This window comes from Amia ocellicauda, chromosome 9 (assembly GCF_036373705.1).
Source record: "Amia ocellicauda isolate fAmiCal2 chromosome 9, fAmiCal2.hap1, whole genome shotgun sequence".
NCBI classification, from domain to species: Eukaryota; Metazoa; Chordata; class Actinopteri; order Amiiformes; family Amiidae; genus Amia; species Amia ocellicauda.
Window position 1 is genome coordinate 29053710 of NC_089858.1, and position 27849 is coordinate 29081558.

General features: G+C 40.8%; 1 protein-coding gene across 1 annotated transcript; it reads right to left on the minus strand.

Moving 5' to 3' along the window:
• Positions 1–301: 301 nt before the first annotated feature.
• kctd15b (potassium channel tetramerization domain containing 15b) lies at positions 302–27849 on the minus strand. Its single transcript, XM_066714016.1, has 5 exons — positions 26919–27849; positions 23099–23274; positions 16633–16777; positions 10584–10889; positions 302–4843 (listed from the first exon to the last, which is right to left on the minus strand). The coding sequence occupies exons 1-5, from the start codon at positions 26925–26927 to the stop codon at positions 4685–4687; spliced, it is 795 nt and encodes a 264-aa protein (XP_066570113.1). The 5' UTR covers positions 26928–27849; the 3' UTR covers positions 302–4684.

The following is a 27849-nucleotide window of genomic DNA, read 5'->3' on the forward strand; positions in this document are numbered from 1 at the left end:
AACAAACAATAAATAAACATACCATCCTCTTTTTTTATTAACGCAAATTTAATCAAATGTTGTAGACACTGTAAATGAACACATGCCCTTTAATACGATCATCTAATTATTAAAACATTTGTTTAAATAATGTACATTGCACCTAAGTATACCTTTTGAAATGTTTTTTTGTTGTTGAAAAAAACAAACAAACAAACCAAACAAACCCAAAAAACTCCACTATGTACACACATATTGCTTGCAATTTTTTAATTCCTGACAACAATTGTATATTATTTTTTTCAGGAAGTTTTAATAGGACTTTGAGGTTCTCTTTTTTTTTTTTTTGTCTTCAATTATTATTATTTTTCATTTATTCAAACGAAACGCACACCCAAACCTACAGTCCTACATTTGAATATACAATGAACTATACAAATCACTAGTCTTTAGACTAAATAAAATACAGGGTATGCATCCTGGGAACTGATAATTAAATCTCTTGATGCACCCAAATTAGCAAAAAACTGGTGCAAGAAATGTTGGAATATACACATACATGACACTTTTCATGATAACTTTTTTTTCTTTTTTTTTTCTTTTTTTACAAAAATGCATAATATACAACTCTACAGATAATTTACACACCAGAATTTCAAAATCAAGTTTGTCTTGAGTTCAGAAAGAAAACTTTTGTGTGTGTGGGGTCTAAATGAATGTCGGTGCTTTGTGGACTTTGTGAAACTGCAGATGGGAAAAATGGGAAAATCTCAAATAAAACAATCTTGCCTTTCAGAAGGAATAAGAAATACAGCGACCACCACACTTGACAACAAAATCGGAAATGTACCGGAAATAAAAACCCTTTCAGCTTCCCTTTCAACCTAGCCAAGGTAACCAGTCTGGTATTGCACAGTGAAGAATGGGTTTTGCTTAAAGGTGAGGGCAAATTGACAAGATTGTAATAAATATCATTGGCTTCATTTTCGTCTTTTGTCTGACATGAACATTTCATTAGTTCTCCTAAGAGAAAGTGCAAAGGAAAAAAACGCTTTTAGCCTGGTCTCTTTTTAAGTTGTATTATTATTTAAAAAAAAACAATAATAATAATAATAATAATAATAATAATAATTAAGAATACCATAACTGCCACAACAGCAGTGCAATCAAAAGTCCAGTCTGAGTCCTCACTGACAAGGAACCTCTAGGATAAGCAGAGTGGCCACGGTTTGAAGCTCCCCAGCCCTCTGCTGATGAAAGCAGTGTTTGGCGATTCCCTTTGTGGCGACTGGGTGCCAAACCACAGCCCTGCAGTGTCCGAGACAGAAGAACAGAGAGCTGGACCAGGCCTCCCCAGTGAGCTGAGCACTGCACTGAGCTACACTAACCCTCCTATTAATTTGCAGTATAACAGCCCTTGAAGAAGGCAAGTGAGGAATGATTTTGTTAGTGGACACATTTGTGGTTTGTTTGTTTTGCCAACTTCATTTTCCTTCAAGAGTTTTACATACACTTCACCGGAGTTTCAGAGTTTGCTTCAAAGGGATGTTTGATTCAAATGTAAATTGGTTCTGGAACTACGGAAAGATCATACAATGAAGAGTTTTAGTTCCTCCTGCCTTGTGGGACTCTAAATCAATGGCAGCATATTCAGGCTATTGTTTAATCACTCTTGTTGACCTATGGTAATTGGAAAGGTGCAGTGGGTTAAAATGGATTCAGAATCCAAAGCATAGACGCTATACAGCATCATTGATGGTCTCTTAACTCCGAAACTAAGGTTGTTTCAGGGTTCCTCTTGAACATTCCTGTTCATTTCAGAATGGTTTAGTGTTCTACATTTAGTTGTTGTCCCTTGTGGTTTTTATGTATTTACGGATTTCTGAAAGTTTTGAATCAATTTCAGAATGCACTTTCTTCATCTCCAACTTTTTGTTTGTGTGTGTGGTGTGTTCGACTGTGGGAAGTGATTCCTAAAGTTGAAAAACACTATGTTTTTATGTTTTTAAAATAGTCAGGCAAAACATTATCCAAAAAGGATTAGCTTATCTCAATCAAGAATTCATCGTCTGTGACTAAATTAAATTAAATTAAAACAACTAAAAAATATATATATATTTTAAGAAATGCCTGACATTTTGGGAGCATTATACTGAGAGCTGTGGCCTCTAGTTGAAATCTCTTGAGAAGCACATTCCAATTTAGAAATATCCTGTTTCTAATAACTATGATATACATGTCATCAAAAAAGCACTTAATAGCTCGAGACTCCCTTCAAACAAACCAACCCATATATATGTTTTTGCTTCAATCAAGGTTTGTAAAATATTTAGCAGGGGCTCCTTACTCGTTGTCTCAAAGTCACTGAATCTTTAACTGAATTTCAATTCTGTTTGAGAGGTACTTTTGGACCTGAAAGTGCACTGTGCAAAATCTGTAAAAAAATACAATAAAACCTAATGAAACACATATCCATTGATATACAAAACATTAAATTGTACTGTTTTTTTTTTTTTTTTTTTTTGCATGCAGGCTTTAGTCATCTGTCGCATTTTCTGCTGAGGAGGTGTTTGTGTCAAGGTGCTAAGCCTGAGAATTAGAGAAAGTGTATTTGTAAAGATGTCCCCAGTGCAAGGTAAGTGCTGTTATGACTCACACATACAACCCAGCTGGGGTGTCTGACCTACATTGCCAGGCAGATCACAAACTGAAACCTAAGACTTCTCTGCACGTTGTGAAACTGCTCCAGAGACGCAACCTGTTGTTTCTGATTGTGGCTTTGCGGCATACTAAGGACATTCAAATGATGGTGAAATATTATATTGAATGATTGATAACGATTTTTTTTTCACAACTAAAGATTAAGTGCAAAAGGCATTAATTAAAAAGAAAGGAAAATCTGTTAGGAAAATCAGCACATCTCCCAACAGAGTAACATACAGTCTTGTTTTAGTTTACGGTATATTTTTGGTAAATCAAAGATTGCTTGCTTGTTCGCAGATTTTGTCTAATATTAAAGATTGGTTTCGTCATAATTTAGTACAGACTGTTCTTCTATTATGATTGTGTTTAATTGTATTATTTTGTCAACAAGTTGTGGGTGTGGTGATTTCATTTGAAATATTCAGTTTAAGTTCAATCACAATTTGTGACATTTGTTTTATACTGTGCATGTCAAATTAGTATTAGGGACATGGTTGAAAGATAATTAGAAACTAAACAAGAATCTTGAAGGGTATATAACTAGCCTAATGTTATGTCCAGTACATATTTTGGGGGTATATGATTTAAAAATATCACAGGAAAAGCTCTTACAAATACCTAGGTTCCCCTGAAGCACTATTATAACAATGAGGCCTTCTACGATTCTGAATGCATTACCAGCTAGACTGCTTTAGCCACGTAGCCTAAAGACACAACAATGTTTCTACTGTCAGTGGCAGGCAGCCCTTGCTCCTACTCTCAAACCAAATGACTTTTGAAAACAACTTTCAGGAATCCTTCATATGGAAAATAATAATAAGCCAATAAATCATCATAGTAATAAAAGAGCAAAAGATTCAAACATATGGCTATATAAACACATGAAATAACAATGAATTTGGCTTTGGGAACAAAAACAAACAAAACAAAACAGGGAGAAAAAAAACGTGGTGGATAATTTGATTTAAAGCCCTGTTAATTTACATTTCACAGTATTAAACTGGAGTGGGCTGGGGTTGTGTATTGTTATTAATTCTCCATCACCTCTTGGCTGGGTTAGCTGTATTAATCCCCCCCCCCCCATCCCAACCATCGTTGTTTACAATCGTAAGGTATTAACCACCAGGCGAGAAAAGGTCAGAATACACACATGAAGAAACTTTTCTGCAGTAATGGCATGCTCTGCTTTCTGAAGCCATCTTCTGAGCTGAAATCTGTCTCCTCACAATTGCAGGACAAAAAAAATGAAAAAGCGAACACCGAGACATAGACTGGGGGTTGAGCTCCCATTCTCCTGTCCAATCAGAACTGTTCTTTTGGGTGGACTTGAGTTGCAAGTGTAGTGTGTCTATATATATATATATATATATATATATAGCTCTGGAAAAAAAATTAAAGACCACTGCAATTGCTTCTTAAATCAGCATCTCTACATGTATGGCAGCCATTCCATTCCATTCATATTTTTATTTGGAATTTGGGAGAAATGTTGTCAGTAGTTTATAGAATAAAACAAAAATGTTCATTTTACCCAAACACATACCTGTAAATAGTAAAACCAGAGAAACTGATAATTTTGCAGTGGTCTCTTAATTTTTTCCAGAGCTGTATATGTATATATGAAGGACAAAGTTGAAATGCTTCAGGAGTAGTGTCAAATTTCTTTCTTTCTTCACAGTCCCTTGTTAAAAACTTATTTTTGGGTCTTGTGGACGGAATCCTGCCCTTTTGTTCCCAGCTTCCTTTTATTTATTCATTATTATTTATCTATTTATTATTTTGATATTACATTCCCTTAATGTGTTGCGTTGGTGCTGAGCGCAAGTCAGCGAAAGTACTTTTTCAAAGCACTGGCAACAGAAAAAAATAAAAACAACAAGTCTTAATACTTTTGTTGCCGTTTGGTGCGATTCTCCTTGTGGGTTGTTTGTTTGTTTGTTTGCTTGTTTCTTGTAAGAGTCTCGGTGTGGAGCAGGCAGCCAGCTCCAGTGCCCCAGCCGATCTAGTCCAGGGGCTCCTGCTTTATTCTGATGGGTGTCATGGTGGGCTGACACCTCCTGTCCTCACGACACAGGACGTACTCGCTGAACTGTGATGAGTCCACGCCACCCCCGCAGGACGCCGCCACACTGAAGCCTTTCTGAAAGAGGCGTTCCAGCACCTGTGGGAGAGAGTACACACGGTTAAGGCAACTCAGCAGTGAGTACACACTGGAAACAGCGAGCCCTGAGCAGAGGGGCCAAGTTGCAGAGAAGGGGTCCTTGAGGAAGTTTGAGAGCCGACACATATTTGGCTTTCTATAGCTTCCAGGGACTCGCTTGTCAGCAGTCACCACTTTAAGAACCATTGTTTTAGGGTCAATTAAGGGGGGATTTGGCCATGTTGTAGTGTGCCACTGTAATTCAGTCTCTGTAAAACAACTGCTTGTGAATCATGAATACAGAAGCAACAGAAACAGGTTGGGATTGACCACTGATCTTCCTGTTGTAATCTAAAGGGTAATGGTGGGTTTCATTTTGAGCACTCACTCCAGTCTTGGCTCCTTCTTGAACTAAACCCTGTTTATCACCCCCAAGAGGTCGATCAAACCATAGAAAATAACAATAGGTAGCACTGAAAGATCTCGTATTGAAAACTACCGAACAAATTGCTTCATGAAATATATAAAACTCGGCTCCCTATGAACAAAACATTGGCTTGAGAACAAACTCCCATTTTCTTTAGTAACTCCTTTTTAGAAATCTTGGTTGCCAACTTATTTGGAATTGTCACATGATGCTAAGATTGTGTTGGACCTGCTGTGTGTGTGTGTGTCTGGGAAAAACAATCAAGTGACATCCCTTTCTGGGATCGCTTAGTTTGATCTAAAGCATAAATACAAACACGAGACGGGGCGTGGAGTCGACCTCTGGCTGTTTTCCGTCGCAGGGGTTGGAAACAGGATTAAATGGCAGGGGGTATCCAGGCCTGACTTTGCAGGCCTAGAGGAAAAAAGCATTCTCCAGGACTGCTGGATAACTGCCTCCATAGCCATTGTCCCTCGTACTTGAGAAGCAGTGACACCGTCTGTTATTAGTCCATTTTAGAAACTAAACAAAAGGAATACTTGTTATCTGCTTTCGTAGATAGTTGTATTTATTTATTTGTTTCATTGGGGGGGACTGGGCAGCACGTTCCTTTAAATTCCAGAGGATCAGACTGTGTGGTCTTTGCTTATTCTCCAGCTCTTTAAAGTATGCAGCACATAGAAATGAAAGGTCTTGCTCAGAGCTACACTGACAGAGGGAGAGAGAGAGGGTGCAGGAAAAACAAAAAAAGAAAAGCTCAAGAAGTTCACGCAAAACTGTTGCCAAATGCAAGGGGGCTCGGGAAGCCGCGAGAGAGAGAAAAAAACATTCACAGTGGCTTTACTTATCATTAAGGCTGGCATTTCTTCGCAGGGCTAGCGGAGGCACAATTAACCCTCGTTATTTAGCACCACATCTTGTTGTGTGGCTTAATGCGAGGGGGAGGCAAGGGGCTTGTTAAAGAATTCAAAGAACACATGCCTTAAAACAGGGTTCAAGTTTCCTTTTTATCAGTGCTGATCCCACATACTTTATGACTGACCTCCGATGTGAACACTATTTTGCTCGCTCTTGGTTTACCTTCCCCGTGTAGTGACACAGATGAAAGCCGTGGTGGCAGTCTGAAGAACGACAAACCCCCATGCCCGGTGACAAAAGCACCGTGATGATGACTGAGTCGTTAATTTGGCAAAAAAAAAAAAAAAAAGGGAAGTCAACAGCAGGCTGGTACTAAACTAAAGGCATTGGCTAATTAAGACACCCACAGTCACATCAAACACTCACGAATTCAGGCAGAAGATGGAGAAGAAGCACCATTATGTAAATTGCATTACACTCGTCTCGTTGATTATTGCATCAACATTGGGGTTTTGGAGTCGTTTTTTAACAGACTTGGTGATGAGTATTTCTCGAAGTGCGACTCTGCCTCCAAAGGCTTGTGTGAAAATGCCTGAAATTGGACTCAGGCATGGTTAAGGTGAATCCTGACACTTCCCAGAAATGAGTGAACGCCATGCCATTTTGCCATTTGTCTTTGTTCAGACCGCAACAGAGGTCACAAAAATGCACATTGAATATTCCAGCTCCGTATGTTAGACCGACGGTCACGATCAGTGGTTTCTCGGCAGACCTTGACACGCTTGCTTGGCTGAGCTGCGATTGAAATCGAATGAATAGATTTATTTGTATTTTTGCAGCATTTCTGTTTGCGTTACATAAAAAAAAAACGACACTACTGTTAGTCATTTCATTGTGCTGATACTATTGGATCAAAACGCATCTGAGATTGCAGGACCTGTCAGTTTTGGAACCCGAGGATGAGTGAAGGAATCAAATGATAAAACAATTGCTAAAACAGACACTATTTACTCAAACAGATTACATCCGTGTTCACAAATTTCACATGTATGCGCCAATTGAAGTTAATCTGCACTGGCTACCTATTTTGGTTGCCAACTTTTAGTAAGTTTTTCCCCCTCTCTTCTATTGTGCTTTAGTCTAACTCCAACTCCAAACCAGGCCAAAGGTTGCTCTGTCACAGTAACAGACACTTCCCCAGAGCCTTAAATTGTTAATTTATTTCAGAAGCACATTCACAAATCACAGATTATAATGCTCTGGAGAGTAGGATTATTCCAGTACTACTTTTCTTGTGTCAAAACAAGAGAACATTAAAATTAAATAAAAGATTTTAAATGATAGCAGATCAACCTTATGGCTGAAAATACAAAAGTGATGCAATATTGATAGCCACCAGTGTAATTTGCATAGATCTCTAGATAGGTAATTTCGTAGTGCATGTCTCTGCACAGGAAGAGAATGGCAACCCAGGACTGTATGACAGATGTCAGCGCGAGTGTTCAGGGGATTGCTGTGGGAGGCCAACTTTGTTCAAGTATAAATCGCAAAGTACATCTGAAGGCTCCCATTGTAATCTCTCCTGCTTTTTATATTATTTTTTGTGAGTGAGTTGAGTGAGTGCGTTTTGCAGCTTTGAGTGTAATACACCAAGTTGTCAGTAACACTTAAAAGAGGGAGAAAAACATAATCATTTATTGAAATCTGTACCTAAAAAGTTTTTGTGCGATTAGGCAAAAGTGGATCACAGCTGTGACACATTCCTTAGTGTGAATGTGAAAATCCTGTCTGACAGGTAAGAGTGTGGCTCAGATTATTATGAAAATGTCCAAGTGCTTAAGTACTCCAGTACTACTCTCTACCTCCTTACAAAAACATGTAATTTGGTATATTGTAACTATAGTTTATATATTTTAATTAAAATGTAATTTTATAGACCTGTAACTTGCCTAGTCAAATAAATAAATAATAATATGAATTAATAATAATCAATCATAGTGGAAAGGCTAGTATAATTATGATAGAAAATATATATTTGTTAATAGAAAATGACAGTTAGTTGGACCTCATATATATCCACTGCTAGGAAATAAAAGGAATGACCATTGAATTACAATTTACAAATATAATCTTTATTTATTTATTACTGTTATTTATTGGGGGTTTTTATCAGGATGTCACAAAAAATAGGAATTTGTCGTCAGGTTATCGAAACCAATCTATCTCTTTGCACTTGCTGCTTCGCTTCTTTCAAACCAGGAGTGTGGCTAAATCCTAGCATGGCATACGTTAGGCACTGACAGAGAATTGATTGTTTAGTTTCCTTGACATATTATACTCAGGCCGAAATACCTTGTTTCCTTGAAAAACACAGCATGAACTCTGTACATCTCGGAGCTGTGCCTCTGTCATTATGACGAAGAAAAAGTAACGCGTTTTGTGATCTGAACGCTCTATCAAAATGATCTATTGATACTGTGGTCAGGCTGTTCAGGCTTTGGGATTTGTTTTTTGTTTTTTTTGCGCGCACCTGTGTGATTTTGCAGACAAATTTTCCCTCCTAAAACATTTTTGGATATCCTTGTCATGAAATAACAAGTGGTACAGATTTTTTTGGGGCTTTTGTAATATTGTTTCTTGAACACTGTGTTAAGGAGACCTTAGTGTTAGGAGCACCACAGCTTTTTCTTTGACAGATAAATGAAACAGATGATGGATCAACTAAATTCATGGGATTATATGTATTTACATATAATTTAATTGGACATTTAGTGACATTAGCTTAATTAATTGGCCTGTCCAGTAAAATAAGATGCATTTACTTTCCTTGCTGAAGATTGATTACATTATTTTCAAAACTCATCTCTTCACGTCCTCTCAGCGTGCATCCTTGTAACTTTCTATTCTTTTCCTCTCGCTCAGACAGACCCATCACCGCTCTGTCTCGGAAACTGAAGCTCTGTCGGGTGGGGCTGAGCTTTGTGCTGGGCATCCCTCCAAAAGTGCAACCAAATCACCAACACCTGATCCCTTTGTTAAGCTTATTCTCATTAGTCCTTTTTTCCTGCATTTTTAGTTTCCTGCCACAATAGGTAAAGACGAGCTCTGGGTGGAGTAAAGTGTTTTAACAATAGCTGTCCTTTCACAGAACACACATCACTTTTGCTTTTCTTCCGTCTCGCCTTGAACTCAATGAGCCTGTTTTGCATTTTTGTCTTCTTTTGTTTTGTTTTTTGATAGGGGGGGGCATGCGAAAGAAAAGGAACAAGAAAATGCTTCCAAAAAATCCCTATTCTTCTAAATAATGGGCAAAGCATCAACCAAAAGCACGGGTCAATGTGATATGTTAGCAGTTGGAAGACCTAGGCTGGGAGTGATGCCTTCTGTCTGTGAAAGATGTTCTGATTAAAGTAACCTGTCTTTGAGTGTCAAGGGTGTTCTGTATGAGTTCAGGGAAATCTTGAAAAATGTTCAGGGTGCCAATTTTGCTGCAAAGCCTGGAGTTCAGTGAAATATGGGCCAGGTTAACCAGGTGGAAATGTAGGCAAAACACCCCCCTGCAAAATGTTGTGTTAGTTGATGCGGCCAATTAATTATATTGCAAGCCATTTAAAAATCCATAAAGAGAAGTATAAACCAGTTTAGGATGTTTGAGAAATTCTAAGTACGGTATTAAAAAATGCAATACATGTATTTAAACTGCTCCGGGCTGTCTTATATTGGAGTCTTTTTAAAAGTGGAGCTATGTCTTAAAAAGGAGTAAAGTATAAATTATGCATGTAATTTTTTTTTTCTCTCTCTCTCTGTTTCTCCTTTTCATTTTCCACACAACACGACCAAGTTTTTTATTTTTATTTTTTTATATAGTTCCCATTCCTGCAACCTGCCTCTGCCTCTGAAAGTGGGTCTATTTTAATGGCTGGTTGGTGGTGTGAGCGGCGGCTTCTCAATGCCTGCAGACCTGACACATCCGGGCACACACACGTCTGTGCAGGTGAGGTTGGCGCCACCTGCACCTCTCTGTTGTGTGAATACACCTCTCTGCCAGCCTGGGAAAACAGCAGGGCCACCTTCCCAAACCCTCCTAGCGGTTCTCTCACCTGTCTTGGCTAGGAGTGGGGGGAAGTGTGGGGCTGTATCCAAATCTGTATCCAAATCCAAACCCTTTCAATCACTTGAAATGCTTAACAAAATGTAACTGATGGAAATCTCTTGTGACTCAGTGATTTGACAAATATGAACGTTCTCCTACCAAGTTGCAACAGAGATTGTGATTTGTCATGATTTCTCTCTTTCTTCAGACTTATCCAATTAAAATGACCTTCCTTGTTGGCGATCACTAGTGTAAATATACTCGGCAGTCTGTCACACTTCTTTGTAGGGCATAACCCTCTATTGTAGACTGTCTTCTCATCTCCCAGAGAGCAAAAGCCTCACAATGAACCAGCTCTCCTCAAAGACAAGTGACCCGTTTACCTGCACAGAGTTCAGTCTGCAGTAGCCGTTGAGGGGGAATCGGATGACGTGCGTGGGGTCCTGGTTCCAGCCGGCGTTGACTGAGTTGCACATGACGTCTCCGGTCTCGGGGAAGATCTCCTCGATCAGGACCTTCTCCCCGCTCAGGGCGATCCTCTCGCCCAGGTCGGGAGTCACCCGGACCACCAGGCAGTCACACGGCTGGCAAAGCTTCCTCTGCTCCTTCTCCTGCTTCCAGCGCTCCAGCTCCTTGATCATGGGCGTCAGCTGGTAGTACCGGGCCTCCTCGTACAGCAGGCTGAAATCCTGCCAGCGTGAAAAAGGGAGACAGCAAAGTCAGGTCAGTACCAGCGGGGATCTGGGGGGATTGTGCGTCTGCTGACTGGGCTCTTCTCGACTTGTCTTCCTGTCTAAAGATGAACTTCCTGTTTGTGTCATGGGAGTTTGCCATTTTGTTTCATGTAGCCAGTCTTGTTTGACAGAACTATTGAGGTCTAGCCAGGCACTTTGTTTTGCACTTATATTGTAAGTCGCCCTGGATAAGGGCGTCTGCCAAGAAATAATAATAATAATAATAATAATAATAATAATTACACAGCTGGCAGACAAATTACTTGTTGAAGTCACCATATGTAACCTAATACAGGAGATTATTATTTATATTAATATTTATTCATCTGGCAGTTGCCTTTATCCCTACAAATAGTGTAAATTTTGCTGTCATGTTTTAAACTGCGTGGAGTTGCATTGGTTTTCTCTAGGCCTTCTTGCCTTCTAATGGTTCCCATAATTGTTGGTACACCAGGCATCCAAAATGTTTGAAGTGGAGTCATGTTGTAATATACAAATAAGTGGATGCGCACACATTGGAGTGCAATCTGACCACGAGCTTCTTGCTCTGTGGTACAGAATATATTTTTTCTATTACCAAAGATTAAAGAGGCTTTTTGTTTACTTAAATAAACCAGAAACATAAGCAGATATACACACAGATTTATATCATTGAAGAGTGAGTTATATTATATGTTTAGATTTTCTGCACAGGAAGAATAGATGAGTTACAACCCCCCCCACCCCCAAAGAAAACACATACATTGGTCTAGGGATGCTATTGGCTGTCCTAGTGGCCTTATTCATTCCACAGCACCAGTCAGGAGTGTCTGTAGAAAGTAGTTGTACTAAATTGGAGCATCTCTCTAAACAGACACTTAAGAGACCAGATTGCCTTGATTCTCCCCCAGCTTTGTTTGCCCGAGGTGATACGCCATCCCCCGTTCTGCATGTCTTTTATTTCCCACACACGAGCAGATGGCACCGCTGCAGAATGTTACCATCGACAGCCTAACGATAGCGAAGACCATAAACGCATATGCTAGACATGGTGGAAGATCTCCACTGTACCGTGCACCATGAACGCCACACAATGCAGACACATCGGCGGCTGCCTATCGGTGGATTGGAACCAGTGCTCCTCTGGACAATGTGAAGCATGAAAGCAATGCCAGGGATGCAAAGAACAGGGTGGATGACAAAAGCCTCAAGAGCTCGCCGCTGGTGGAAAATGTGAGGTTCGGCTCCTTTTGAGAAATTGAAAACAGGAGCCGGGGAACACAGAACAGGCTTCAAAGGTGCTCAAAAGGGTTACAGGAGAGTAATATCTCGGCTGCCTCGGCTCCACCGACAAACTGTGGGGGGTACTGGGGAGATCTGGAGCGGCTCTGACGGAGTGTAATTGAAAAAAGAAAGGAGGGAAGAAAAGGCTTAAGTTCCCTTCGAAGAACTAATGCTAACCAAGCCGAGATATGCAAAAGCCATTGAGACAAGACTCGCTGCTAGTGTGGCGACAAGGCTTATTAATTCAGGCTTTCGCAGTTGTGTGGTAATGGCCTCTTTCATATCTATAACCCCCCATCTCTCTCTCAATGACTCCCTACTCCAGCTGCAGCATTAGACAGGGGTGACACAGTACATCTTAAGCAGATGTTGTAATATTTAAAATTACTGCATATGAAGGGTCTCTCTCTCTCTCTTTTGCCTCCTTCTTCTTCTTCTTCTTCTTCTCCCCCACCCACCCCCCTTACTGCTGCTGACAAAATGCATACAGAGATGTTTCCCTTCAGGGTCCTTTCTGTATCAAAGTGTAGCTCCTCATCATTCACAGGTCTAAGGCAAGGGATAGATATGTTTTTAACAGGGGTCTGTCTGCAAGGCAGTTTAGTCATCCTGAGCAGTGCAGAAAACAACAGTGTAATCCTAACCGGTGAAGTGCGGATGAAAAAAGACCCAACAGCTCAGTTTTACTGGCAACCCTGCTGACTTTAGCTTTGAGATGGAATTCGCCAAACCTATGGCCAGACAGGCCTGTTGTGCTACGAAATAATGATCCCAACCGATCGCCCACTGGCAGGCTAATTCTTTCACATATGCACCTGCGTTGTTTTTGTGTTGTCCTACCTCATACAGCACCCTCAGAAATGGACGCACATGTATACTCCTAACCCCCTCCCCACACATACACACACAAAAATCAATCAGTCATTTTCTATTTGTCAGACGCTATCCAGAATAATGATTCCCATCCATTTGCCTCGTGGCAGACATATTCTTCTAGACCTGAGATTAAACTTTGGCGGAGGCAAACCTGCCGTAGCTGCAGAAATAAAGCTCAAGGTCTGAGATTCACCCTTCTGTGGGTTAGGTGACAGATGCTTGGCATTTGCAAATATCGGCTCTAGCAGGGAGAAATGGAGATGTTCGGGTAAGGGACTTTGTTCATACTTCTTTTGTGAGGTCCGTTGAAGTAAGACAGAGGAATACACCTTTAAATTCATGCTGCTAAAATGGATTTGACACCGGCTTGTAACACACGCATATCTCAGGGTCTGTTTACAGCTCTGTTCGATTGTTCTAGGAAAGCTAATTGGATCCATTTTGCTCCTTTTCTGTGAAAGAAAGGTTTGACTTCCCACTTTGTCACATCAAGTAGTCAGTCGCATTTCTCACCTGTTTATTTTCTTTTCATTCAGCCTGGCTTATGTATAGCAGTTTATCACAGTTGAGGACGTGGTAGGGGGCTAATGTGGGAAACTGAAGATTAAAAGAAAACTAACAGTGACGTTTGAAGATCTGAGCTAAATAAGGGGCCAATGCTTAAAAAAGGTTTTAATGAAAATGGTACCCATACAGCTGACATAAATGAATCAATTTTCACTGCTTGTTGGGGGAGATTTTAAAATTCTATCCTGACTTTCACATTGATTTAGCAAAACACATAGCGCCATAGCTGCCAGCGCTACAGAAACAAGCCCCATAGCGACGGGAGGCATGATTTTCCACAGATAAGGAGATGCTCAATTCTGTCTGACAGTATTTGCATTTTTTCAAGTGCACACAAATTGAAAGGTAAGCAAATCAGTACATTGCCATGTTATACATTTAATGAACTAAAAATGTTGTTTCACCATGTTTGGTGTGTGTATATATATATATATTAAATGTTGTTTTTAAATGTTTAATGCTTCTATGTGTTTTTACCCGATTTGTTTTTTCTCAGTCAATTGGAATACTTGCCTTACCAAGAGGAAATCAAGCTCTATGTGGAGCTTTCATCTTAATTAAAAACCATGAAACAGGGGTCATTTTAGATTTCCTCCCCCTGTTCTTCCCTTCCCCCTTTCCATGAGGTGTTTCAGTCAGACAATAGCTAGTTTAATAGACGGCAGCTACGCTACTTTGGTCAATGCTGTTGTTGATTCTTGTTCTTGTTTGTTTGTGCGCTGCTCCTGTGAGGATCTCTGCCTGTATGCTCAGGTGCTGCCCATGCGCACTACAAAGCAGGAACCAGGTGTGTGCAGCCAGAGAGGTTTAATTTGTGGAGGGGGAGGGGTGGGGAAAAAAAAAAGAATTATAGAGGAATATATTCTACCCATATATGACCTATGAATGCATACAGACAATAGTCTGCTTAGTCTGAACATTCCCTGTTGTAACTTCCCCTGGCCACCCCGGCCTCATCCAATCAATGTTAACGGCTCTTTCTTAATTCCAATAACTGCGCTGCCTGCCCCCATTTCTGAGGCAAATTCATTACGGGCCTGCATTTGGCATTGCCAGGAGCAAACTGGGTATAACTGAGGGGTGTAAGAGAGAGAGAGAGAGAGACAAAGGAGGTAACCATGCCACCTCAGAGCCGAAAAAAATAAAATAAAATGAAGAATCACGTGTAGTCTACACACTTTCGTTTACAGTATTTCCTCCCTTCTTGCTTTGCAGTTTCTTAAACTCATCTGCAAGAACTGGGCTGTCTTGGTACTGGTAAGAACAACCATCTTATTTTTTTTTTTTACCCATTAAAGCAAATCATTAATAAGACTCTCCAACTAAGGCTACATATAGCTATGATAATAAATGAAGCTAATATTCAATGTTTAAAGAAACAAAATAAAACAAATATCCTAGGTAGGTTAACAAAGACAAACTGATTGCACAGAAATTTCAGATGTACCTGAACTGACTGTCTTTTGCCAAACAATACAACACCCAAACTCACTGTACAAGTGATCAATGGTTAATCTTCAGAGGGCAGGGACAGCACATTGCTTTGAGCTGAGCTGGTTGGATACTTGAAATATACTTTTAACCCATTGAACAGTAAATGTACCCACAAGAACTAAACTCTCCTCTCTCACACACTTCATACCTCATACATGTCAATAGGTTAAGTTGATAAAACTGTCCTCCATGAAGCGTTACAAACACTTTAACCAAATACTATTCTGTCTGTAAGCAGACTTATTAATAGGTGGATGTCAAACCATCTTCAGACATAAACAAACCAGATAACCCACAAATCCTGCTTTATTTCCATAAGCTCCTCCTAGCAAGGTGTTCTGAGGTGTACAGAGCATGTCTGTAAAGGCCAGGCCTCCGCTGGGCTAGTGGCTAGTTTGAATCACATGAGCCTGCTGAGATTCACTGGCGACAGAGCTGGAAAGCAAGACGGATCCTAAACTCTCGCAATGAAGAATTACCCTTGGCAAAGCCATGAGACGGCCACAAATAGGTCTGGGGCAGTCATGTGTGAGTGAACTGCAGGGCCTGTTCACATATATACACATCGGGATAAAGGTAACTCAGCGGGAAAAAAAACAGCCTTTCGTCTCGCAGCTACAGAACAGTCATACGGGGGAAATTAAACACACAGTAAGGGTAAAGAATTCATGACCAGAGTGTTTTTGTATTTTTGTTCCATTAATACAGAAAGTCCTTTTGTCCCATTTTTTCTTTAATATATATACATAATAAACATTAAAGCCACACACTTTACCCCAGCAGCTGATGCACTGTGTTTACACACACAAGGTGGTAGTAATTAACTTTGCTCCACTTGTGCCATATCTCCAGAATGGTGGCGTGAAATGTGATTAAATGTAAGTAGCAGCCGTGAATACACCAAGGTCAAGAGGCTGCTGGAATCAGACTGGACTTTTGCGGCAGTCAGAAATGTTTAATTATCATCTACAGGATATGATTGATGCCAGTAGAGGACATATAGTACTATTATGACAGCTGGCTGTTAATTTTGTGTCTGTGTGTGTGTGTATAATTGTTTCCCATGGTGTATAGATGCTTCTGGGTAAATTTCATCACGTTTTAGGCACCCGTTGCCAAGATATTCTAGCTCAAAGTCATTTCTAACAACCTTGTGTGTATCTTAAAGGGGGTTTTGGTAGTTTTGGTTTTTTTTTTTTTTTTTTTTTTTTTTTTTTTAGCAAAGACTGAAGTGCCAAAAAAGGGCACTGACTGCACACAGTGATGACAATATAACTGCAAGCGTTACTGGGGGAAATGACAATGGCAGGGCACTTTGTAACTCATTCAAGGTTTTCAGAATCTCTGAGAAGCACGTGAGCGTTACTTTCCTTTTCTCTTTATTACACTCGCAGTTTGCTTCCAACACAGAGGGTCCGGTATAATTGCTCTGTCTTAAAAACAGTCACAGGAGCTTAGTTTCTCTGTGTGCTAGAGGTAAAATAACTTGGCACCTCACCTTAAAGTCATCCGGGAGGAGAAGCTTGGACGTCCGTAGGAAGCTGAGAATATACCGGAATATCTCTCCGTCCCGGTCTATGAAGTAGTGCTGTTTCAAGCTGTCTAGCACAATGGGCTCTGTGCCATTAAACAGCCGGCTTATTCTGAAAAGGAAATTGGGAGAGAGAGAAAAAAAAAAAAAACTTTTATTAGGAGTACACAAACATAGCATGTTTCCTAGGCATGAGAGCTTAAAGCCACAACTGAAAAACTAACTTGCAAGACTTCTAATGTAACTGATGGCCTACAAAAGTCCCATCACATTATAAACTAGGTTATTAGTACAGTACTGAGGAAAACAAGATGATTATGGCATTGCAGGGATAGGATAGTACAGTAAACCACACTTGCATACCAGTTAGAGCCATTGCAGATAAATAGTTGTCATGACGGACAGGAGGCTATCGTATATGAATACATGAAATATTATTTTGAATTAATGTCTGCGTGTGTAGAAAATATCCACTGATTAATTAAAGAATGTACATTATACCCAGTACAGGTCAGTTTTTGAAATCCTGTCTTTTCTACAGTTTTATTCCACTAAATGACCTTGATATTAAACAAAACAAAGTGCCATACTTGTGAGCAGGAGCTGTGGGACGTCCAGCTCAGTTATTACAGATCAGTGTAACTCGCAAGGAATAAACACTTAGTATTTCTGTCAGAGGCCCGAATACACTTTAGAGTGAGGGGACTTCAAAATGTAGAGACCAATGCAATTAAACGAGTGGGCACCACAAAGAGAAGAATAACAGAAATAGAAGTATTTTAGCCCAATACGTTCTGATGTGATTATGCACTGAAACCGGTAATGAAGGCACAGGAGTAGTGCATCACTGTAGAAAAGACAACTACCACAAAAGCATTGATCTTGGAAGTGCCTGGCAACACTTGCCCCTCACACTGCAGTCATAAGACACTGTGATGCACACACCACACACTGGAACTGCTATTGATATCGAGCTTTCTGAACACACACACCACTTCTCCTTTCTGTGGGAGAGGCTGAAAAGGAAACTCTGTCCTGCTTTTAATGAGCCATTGCCTTTCCCATCTGGACGCTCAAAAGACGAAGGGTACGTTCACTGTCGTTCGCAGTGCAACAAGGTACTTTTTGAGTAAATGTCCTTAGCTGACCCATTCAAGAAAAAAATACGCCTACTGTTGGCCGTCAGGGCTAATCAAAAAAGATTCTGGAAATTGCATATTTTGCTCTTAGTTATGACTGAATACTTTCTTTTGGTCTTTCAGCAGAATTCTCATGTTTTCTCTATTTGCTGTCTCTCTCTTTCTTTTTAAATTACGTACAGTTTGCCATAGGGTGGCAGGGGAAGAGGACAATCTGAAGTGTTCAAGGCATAAAAAAGGATAGTTTCTCCGAGGGATCGGTTCAACCTGAAAGTGTGTGTGTAAAGATAATGAAGGTGATAGTCAAGGACGTCTCTGTTTTTATATATATATATATATATATATATATATATATATATATATATATATATATATATATATATACAGCTCTGGAAAAAATTAAGAGACCGCTGCAAATTTTTCTTAAATCAGCATCTCTACTTGTATGGCAGACATTCTATCTCATTAATATTTTTATTTGGAATTTGGGAGAAATGTTGTCAGTAAATGTTCATTTTACCCAAACACATACCTATTAATAGTAAAACCAGAGAAACTGATAATTTTGCAGTGGTCTCTTAATTTTTTCCAGAGCTGTATATATAGATCCAAAAGGTTTCCCAAATAATCCCTGGAAACACCCCTCAGACTATTCCACTATATCAACACAGCACTCTCATACAGATACAGTGAAAAGCAGTTTTTGGTTTAATTTTGAATTGAATAAGTACACGAAACCACGGTTACTATAGGAATGAGACAGTCTGCAGGCACCTCATAAAATATTTCCCTCAGCTGGGACTGGGAGCACCTGAGGTTCCTGTGAAAGTAAGTCGTCACACTGGAATCGCAGAAAAGTAATTAGTCACAAATTTGAAACACGGAATCCAGTTTTTTTTTTTTTTCTCCTGGGGGGTTAGGTTGGGGGGGACAACATATGAAACCCCGTGCATATGAAATGTAGCAATATTTGTACCTCCTTCCAGGTCTGCAAAATTGTCTGGACGTGAGTGTACAAATGTCTACATAGGCCATGGCTGGGTACTCTCATTGGCTGTTAATATAAAGGGCATCTTTACAGAGAAATGAATAGGTCTCAGTATGTTACAATTCCACACAATAAACGTGTAATGACTTGTAATGCCTTGCTGAATAGTTTGACACACAATGAAAAGCGCAACTTTTAGGATTTCTTTCCTTTCTTTATGTTTAAACCAGACCTCCTCTAGCATTGTGTAGCAGTGAACTGTACTCCCCAGAATAACTCCAAATGAAATGGGTGGTAAGAGGAGTAACAATGTTAGCGCTTGATTTATTTTCAAGTCTGCACAGTGTTGTCTCTGGCTGCCTCATGTTTCTCTCTGTTTATTTCCTTTCAGCTTCCCAAATAAGCTTCTTTAACAACAGCTGTTGCTATGGGAAGAGGTCACTGATATCATCATCTGTTGATGCAACCAGATCTTTAAATAGCAGTACAGTGTCAAATCTGGCACATTCACACTGCCTGGGAAATGTGTTCGATTCAAAGGTTCGAATGCAGTGTGTATACCTAGCGAAGATACTGAAAAAGAAGAGAGGCCCTGTACTGTACTTTCAGCACCTGCGGAGTGTAATGTCCTTCGCAGGAATGGACACATCTTTCACCTCTCTTCCCGAACGCTGTTGCATGGATGCACAATGTTAGAGGTCCTGAACTTTTCAGTCAGGCACTGCAGCCGCCTATGAACAGACATGTTTGATAGTGGTGTCAAATCTGAAAGTCTTAAGTTTGCCACTGTGTGCCATGCAAAGCGGGTGCCGCTCCACCACTGAGAAAAAACCCTGCCTGTCCCCCTCCCGCGCCCCCCCACCCCCATCTTTCTTTCCGCAAATCGATGCAAAATGTTTTATAAAAAACCAATACTCATCTCTCCGTTTGCCCCGGGGTGATCCTTTCTCATATGGTCTTGCAATTCTTCCAGCTAGAATTTCACCATTCTCGCTCTAGGCATTTCTCTGTTTTTCATCTCGACTTTTTAAAGCAATTAAAATGCTGCCTCTGTTTTCTTTTTCCTTTCTCTCTCTCCCTCTCCCTCTCTCTCTCTCCCTCTCCTTTCTTGATTTTTTCTAAATGACAAAAAAAAAACCTAGAATATTAACTGCTAAACATCTCACAGACACGGACCTTTACTGTGCTTTGTATCTGTCATGTCAAACATGTAAAGGAAGCAGACAAGCCTGGCCACTTATTTTAAAGAGACGAGTGGGAGCTTGTGAAATGGGAGGCTGAAGGACAGAGACAGGTTTGATGTGCAATCCCAGCAGGGATTCAGTGGAGGCAGATTTGGCTGACAGTAGGTAGGGATTTCATGGACCAATACAGGTCAGAATGGGTTTTGCCTTTTTTTTGTATTACTAACTAACAGTTTAAACCTGAGGTCAGAGACTAAAGGTGGGGGAGCAGTATTTTGATTTCTGCTAAGCCATGTGTCAGTCTGACACGTACAAATTGATTTGCTATAAATTATTACCCTCATTATACGCTTGCAGTGGAAAAGAAACGGAAGAAAAATGTTTCACTGGAAAGAAAAAAAAACGGTTTAGTTTTCAGAAAATCTGAAACTCTGGAACTGGGAAATTGGAGTATATTTACGACCAAACTATTTGCCGAAACATGAAGAAAAGTCATCTTTTTTAGATTAACAGTCTCATTTAAGGGAGACAGTTGTCAAAATACGATACCATATCTGCAGGATTTCATTCGAGAAATAATTTATTTGACTCTGGTTGCAAATACTCTGTCATTGTTCGTGGTTGGTGTTCAAAGCGAATTCAAATCATACTCTGTGTAAGTTCAGATTCTCAGGCATGATAGCAGAGCTTAACTGAATAAATTCGTTGGGCAATGCCGTTTCAAGACCCCACATAAACCCTGGCTCATAAATGTTTTATGAATCTCGCTGCTAATGTGGTAGTTTGAAAGAAGATGAATGTCCACACATTAGCAACTAGACTAAGTTTCTTTTCTCATTCTACATAATTAAAAGGGCAATCCATTAAAAAATATATATCGGTGAATTAAATTTCTACATACCCAGACCAGTGTTTAAACTGTTTTGACAAGACTATGGGGCTGGGATGAAAACCAAGATGTCTTATCAACTATTTCTCAATGATTTATTATGGAGGACTTTAGGTGATATTTTAAATTTGATTCTACTTATTAAATCATATTAACGTTTTTTCCCCCTTCGTCTATAATGGCCAAAACCATGGCTAATATAAAGATTATGAGGGGAAACCTAACGAGTAACTTGGTATGTGTTTCTTCACTTGTGACACAGTTTAAAAATTGAATTGCTACAATATGCAAAATCTCAAGTTCCACAATTGGCTTGATATTCTTCTGTCACATAAAAATACAGCTACTATATTTTATATAGCAGTCACAAACTACAGCGAATTTCAGTGACCATAAATCAATTTGCTGACAGATGTCTGATAAACCCAACTGTTAACAGCGTAAGAATTTCTACATGTTTTATGACTGAGAAATTGAATATATATATATATTCGGTACTGACAGCATAAAGAACAGGAACAGCTTTGACAGGAATAGAGTGACCTTACACCTGAAGTTACACAACAGAACACAGCAATGGAAGGCAGAGGTTATTTTGATTCATTGACTTGGCCTGACCCCTGTATTAGCCTGTCTGATCTGGAGTATTTTGTTTCTCATGGTACACAGCTATTTTTCTTCAACTCATTCATATCAACTGCTATAAAAGAGATCTATCCAAGATACAATCCCATAATAATAATAATAATAATAATAATAATAATAATAATAATAATAAGAGCAGCAGTAATAGCTGTAAAAGGTGTCCTGTGGCCCTGTGGAACTTGACTCCATACATGTCTCTAACATTGATGTTAATCCAGACACACAACCTGTAGACACACTTAGCTAATTCACCACAGGGCGCTTGCCCAGTGATTTTGCAGTTTTGTGATTTGACCTATGCATACGCCATGCAGGTACTTTACTTTGCCCTGGTTTCCACAGGTTTTATCACGGACTGCCATACCTTCTCATTCTTATCCACGATTTCACCAGACTTTACCACCATCTACTTCATAATTCACACACAGGGCATGGGTATTCGGTTTACTTATTTTTGATACCCTCCTTTAGCGCCACAGTCACCACACATAACAAACTACAACTCAAATCCCATGTATTCAAAGTTGTTTTAATTTTAATTGATAATGTGTACACCATGAAATAGTTTTCTGGACCTGCTCAAGAAATACATTACCATTGGATCATGTAATAAATCTAGATTCATATTTGAAGAAAGACAACAGACTGTAGGAACTGTATGTACTGGGTTGTCTTGTGTGGTCTTTCTTGCATTACAACATTACGGATGGTTGTTTATATCCCCTGACCCTAACTGTTCAGGGTTAACAGGAATTAGGGTGGTTGCTGCTGCTTTTTTTTCTTTCAAAAGATGACATTACTCTCTGATTTTACACTGCTTATCAAAAAGCTTTCATACACAAATAAATTAACTGCCACGTTTTTTGTCACAATCCTGGCTTTAGTGAAAAGGAGATGCTAAATAACTACATAACTGCGTCGTGTACATTTGTTTTGTATCATGAATCGTTTCATTTAAGCTACATGGCACAACCACAGACTCAATCCACCTTAGGAGAGATGCATAATATTTATCAAACCTTACATAGTGATACAACTCTCATTTCGAATCAATGTCAATGAAAATATTATGTAACAGTTGTACTACTACTACTACTACTCTCATTTTTTCCAATTGTTCAAATAATATCTATACATGCGCATGGTAACATTAGAGTTGGAAATCGCCTGCATTATAAAATAAACTCTGACTTGCTTGCTTAAGGTGCCCGGATCCCTGAGAAGTGAAACGACCAGTTGAATCTGGATGAGGGTGACAAGTCGCATATTTTTCTTCCTCAGTGACTATAGTCTCAAAAGCAAATGCATGTTGACACGTCCAAGAAAAGAAAAATCAGTTTGAATGCAGCCTGGTAATGAATGTGCTGATCGAGGTACTTTATCAGCACACTAGAAATCAAACAACAGCCACACCAGCAAAAGCCACTGGTGTTGCGGTGAATGAATGAATGAAGTTTGCGAGTTAAAGTCATAGAGGACAGTCGGCTGCTCCATGAGCTGCGGTGGAGGACATATGCGGGGTTGAGCCCCGCAGTTTCCCGGCAGCAGAGACCGCAAAAGCACAAGAAGAGAGAGGAATGGGTCTTACCTGGAGTCCGGGTATTTGGTGAGGGTTGCCAGGCTGCTGGTGTACATGTGTCCTCCCACGTCAATGTGAACCGGCGCGTTGGCTTTGGTCAGCTGAGCCGGGAGAGGGATGCCTTGAGCGGCCAGCGGCGAAACTGGGGACCGGGTCATAGACAGCCGTGACATGCTTCTTCCTTCCTGCGTGTAAGCAAATTTAAAAAACATCAGGATAAACCCTGCGAGAAAGAGCCAAGTTTCCAGACTGTGAGGAGCTCATACATTGAGAGCAAGTGCGATCTGAGCTCTTATCAGATCACTGCTACATCTGCCTGATCGCATATTTAGCTTACAAATTATTGCCACAGCTCTAATTAAGTGTATTTGCATCCTTTTCTTCATACTACCGGAGGGGGGAATGGAAGGATGCTTATTAGCGATCAAGAAAGGGAAAAAAATGCTAGGTGTCAGCCTCTAGGGGGATAAAACAAACTGCAAAAGTCTAATTAAAGGTCGTGGGCAAATGTGTTAGACGTGAAATATCCCCTGACAAACGAATAACCAATTTGTGAATTGGGATTCGGGGTTTTTCTTTACAAGTTTGTCTCGGTAACTAGACACCTCTAAATTAGCGACTTCCTTATCTCTAAAGGCGTATTCGATAATGGGTATCTGACATCCAAAATAAATCGACACATTTCCTAAACAAATCTTATTGAACATGAGCGGTTTTAAAATGGGAATGACCGAAAGTTACTCACACTGACTGACAAAATACTGTGTTATAGTATGATCAATTTGAATAGTATTATTGTGAACAAAAACAGCAGCAGCAACAATAATGACATCAATTGCACAGTAAGTTCCTGTCACATTCTACTATGGAAATTCTTTATTCTAGAATTCTTTACTCTGCTATTCTCTGCTATAGAAATAGATTGTTTTTCTTCATTTTTTTTCACAGCTTAACAAACAATCAGAAATGTTACACAAGAACAGGATCCCCACGTGGTCCAGTCTGTGTTTATGAGCCATAAGACTACAGATCCAGACACTCACACAGCCTGCACGACCAAAAGTGTTGAGACCGCTCTAATGAGCCCACCACTGTGTCAGTGTACCAGCCTTCAGACACAGAGTTTACACGCACACGAAGATCAGCTTCCCACTCAGTATATCACGAATCAGTGAAGTGTCGTGGTTAAAACAGGCTTTAATGGGAATTCAGACACCCCATTCCAGTCTGATGCATTATTCTGCACCTCCTAAATGCGCACCCTGAGAGTATCTATGGATGTATACCTGTGCCTCTCGTGTTACAATCGACAGGTCTTTGCAATGTTACAACAGCTGAATAAAATGTCGCCCGCAACCCCCCCAATGCTGCTTCTGCAGGGAATAGGAGATCTTACCCGTTTGATTATAATCACTCATTCGGATTTAGTGCCAGAGCTGAAACTGTCACAGTCTCACCCCCGCTGTATGTGTGGGGCCTGACACTTTACAGTAGGGAGTAATGCACTTATTAACACCAACACGTGTGTGGATCAATAGGCTATCACCTATACACAGAGCTAATGAAGGTAAACACACCAGGTCGCAATTACCTTAGTTTTAACATAAGAATGGAACTTGAATAAATCAATTAACAATTAATACATTAATGCACATTTCTATATGCATTTGTCTTGTGATTGTAATGTAATAATACTGGCAACTTGTCTTCTAATTCTTCTTCTTCTTATTATTATTATTATTATTATTATGAATAACAACGTCTGAGGCATTTTATTTATACCGGTACGCCTTACTTCCAATGAAGCCGTCTGGGATATTTAAGGTAGACTTCCACTGAACTTTACAACACACTTAATTGTGACAAGTGAACAAACGGGTTATTTGGCGGGGTTGGTAGTTCTGAATGTGCTGATCAGCTAATTGCCCGGGTCGGGGGCCTTGGCACAACTATTACCCACGTTGCGCGCAAATGAACGACGCAGGGTGCGGGGCTCATTTGCGCACACAATCATTTCGTGTCCCATTGTGCTCGCAGTTGTGCAGTTTTGTCAGGGTGATTAAACCAGCTCTGTCGCTGCAGCCTGGGAGTGATTTCACCGGATCGCTCCTCCATGAAGTCGCTCGTTTGCCTAGCTGTTATTTTCACCATAAAAGGTCAACAGAAGGCAGTTGTTCGAGCGCCATTCAGTCCCTTTGCCCACGGCGAGGTGCCCGGGGCACAGCATGCTGAAAGACTGCAGAATTTTCCAGGGTGTTGCCTGCCTCGCTGTGCACCAAGCCTACAGGAATAATGCTCATTTAATACACACTCTGGATGATACATTGCAGATCCCAGTGAAAGAAAGACTTCAAAAGACTTAAGAACTTTTGGGCGTATGAAGCTATCCCACCTCTTCATATAGCCACGGGCCATGGTAACCAATACTGATATTAATGTTGGGGGAATATAGCAGATACAAAAGTACATACAGAGAGAGAGAGAGAGAGAGAGAGAGAGAGAGAGAGGAGGAGGGAGGGGCCGAGGAGGTGAAGGGTTACGTGAAAATGAAGGCAGACAGCCAGAGGGGTCGAAATGGAGAGAAGAAAATATGATTTTTTTTAAAGAATGAGGCTAAATAACTATATTAAACAGTTTTATATTTCAAATATAAATCCCATATAACGTGTATCAGATCAGACTGGTCTCAGTCCTGCTGGTACTTTTGGAAAATCCGTCTTTATGTATGTATGTATCTGACACCCCCCACTTAAGTGATCTCAAGAGTCCCCAGACCAGAATGGAGAAGGACCATTGACTGGTCTTTAATGAGATCAGCCCCGACATCTGCTACCTGACCGCCTGTATTATCGGTTTCTCACTGACTACATTGTTGAAGTATCCCGGGTTATTGCACAGCACACACGACCATAATGTCACCCCTGTGCTGCTCGACCGGCCCCGGGCGCCGGAGTCGCCGTGCGGCAGTGTCACGCACTCAGTACCGCGCTCGCAACTTTCATTGCCAAACCAGCGTTTCCGATCTTAACTTGGCAACAAAGCGCTGCATGTTCCCTTACCGGGATCCAACATGGCACTACCGTTTCCAATCACAACAGCATAACGACACCACGTCAGCGTTTGTGGAAGTTTGCTGTCTATTCAGTCGGCTGTGTTTGGACTCCACTGAAATGCATGCATTAGCTGAGAAAGTTCGTATTTATCGCGCACAGATGAAAGCACTCGCCGGCACTATACCCCTCCTGAACACACAGCGCTGCCCAAGGGGGAATCCTGCCAATTGCACAATATGGCGTCTTTTACAGCATACCAACATATCGAAATGATGCGCTGGGTATGATACAGCCTTCAAAACAACACCTATGCGCTTGGTTTGACGGACTCTCGACATGGGCAGGCTCCCCGGCACAGCGCGGGCACACGACGCAGCCTCCCCGGCGGACGAGCCCCCGTCCTCGGCGCGCTTCCCCCACCGCGGCACCCACAGCACAAGCCCCCTTTTCAGCCGGGACTCCGGTGTGCGGCCACCGAAACCTGTCAGCAGATCCGAGGCAGATCTGATCCGTCCCGTCCCCCCCCCCGGGAAGTGCGCCGCGGTCTTATTTCCTACAACTTTCCCAAATCTGAGGCAGCCCCGTCCCGTCCTCCGACTTTCTCTCCCCGCACAGGCAGCACAGGGTGGGCACATTTTATTTTTTGGAAACCCCAGCAAAACTAGCAGCGAATGCATTGTTTTACACACACACACACACACGTATAGTGTCGACTAGCCTAGTTCAGACCAGGCACTTTCCAAAAAAGCAACACAGGCAGCGAGCGGCGTCCTTACCTTGTACATAGAAGAAATCTCCCCTTCCCTTTTTTCCACTGCTGTTTCTATACACTTTTTTAATATCAGATGGCTGGCTCCTGCTGCGATTTGTTTTTTCTAGCTTCTTGTCCTTTTTGCTCAAATGAAACTGCCGGAGCTGTTTCTTGTGAAGAAGAAAGCCAATAATCCGTCTCTAAATAACAGAGGAGAGCTAAAAAAGACTTCTTGCTCTAGGCTTTCCAAGCGCCTCTGGGGCAAAAGGATTAGGCTACAATTAGCTCAACCCTTTTCGCGCCCTAGCTAATTTCAAGATGAAAATGTGATATTTGTTCTCCTTTTCTCCCCAAGACGGTGATGAAGATTAGCCCGAGTCATTTAGTGTGGTTTTTTTTTGCTTTCTTTCCTCCTTTCCAACCCCCCCAAAAAACATTATACATAAATAAATCCTTCTAACGGTTTTTAAGTTCTGCTTTGCTGGGGGATAACGGTTTAATGTTGTTCAGTATCAGGCCCCTGTCACGTCGCTCGATAGACTTGCCGAAGAAAAAAAGCAGATTTTAATCATTGTCATTTCGTCTGATGTAATATTTCCCCGGGCATTTCCAACTAGGCATACATTTCCAGTTCCCAAATAAGTAACGCAGGGCACGTTTCTCTCATCTCTTGTACTCGCACGGCGCGATTATGGAAGCGCAGTGTAACTTGTTGATAAAGTATCTGTAGGAGAAACGCTGATGCTGGGTATGCAGATCTCTAGAAACAGTTCTCATGCGGCTGCCTTTCGCTTCCCTTTCTCCCTTGCTAATGTCTCGTATTGTAACGCCAAATTTCCTGTAGGCCATTAAAACCAAATGACGTCTATCGACATGCATGCCGCTATTGCAAAAAGCGCCCTCACAACCTGCCTGCAGCGAAACGCGCCATTTCAATTATAGCACACGGGTAGATG

Coding starts and splice junctions, on each gene's coding strand:
- kctd15b (XM_066714016.1), bottom strand. Junction 10,890..16,632: donor TCCTCCCGGATGACTTTAAG/GTGAGGTGCCAA, acceptor TCACGCTGGCAG/GATTTCAGCCTGCTGTACGA. Junction 4,844..10,583: donor GCAGACTGAACTCTGTGCAG/GTAAACGGGTCA, acceptor TCTCTCCCACAG/GTGCTGGAACGCCTCTTTCA.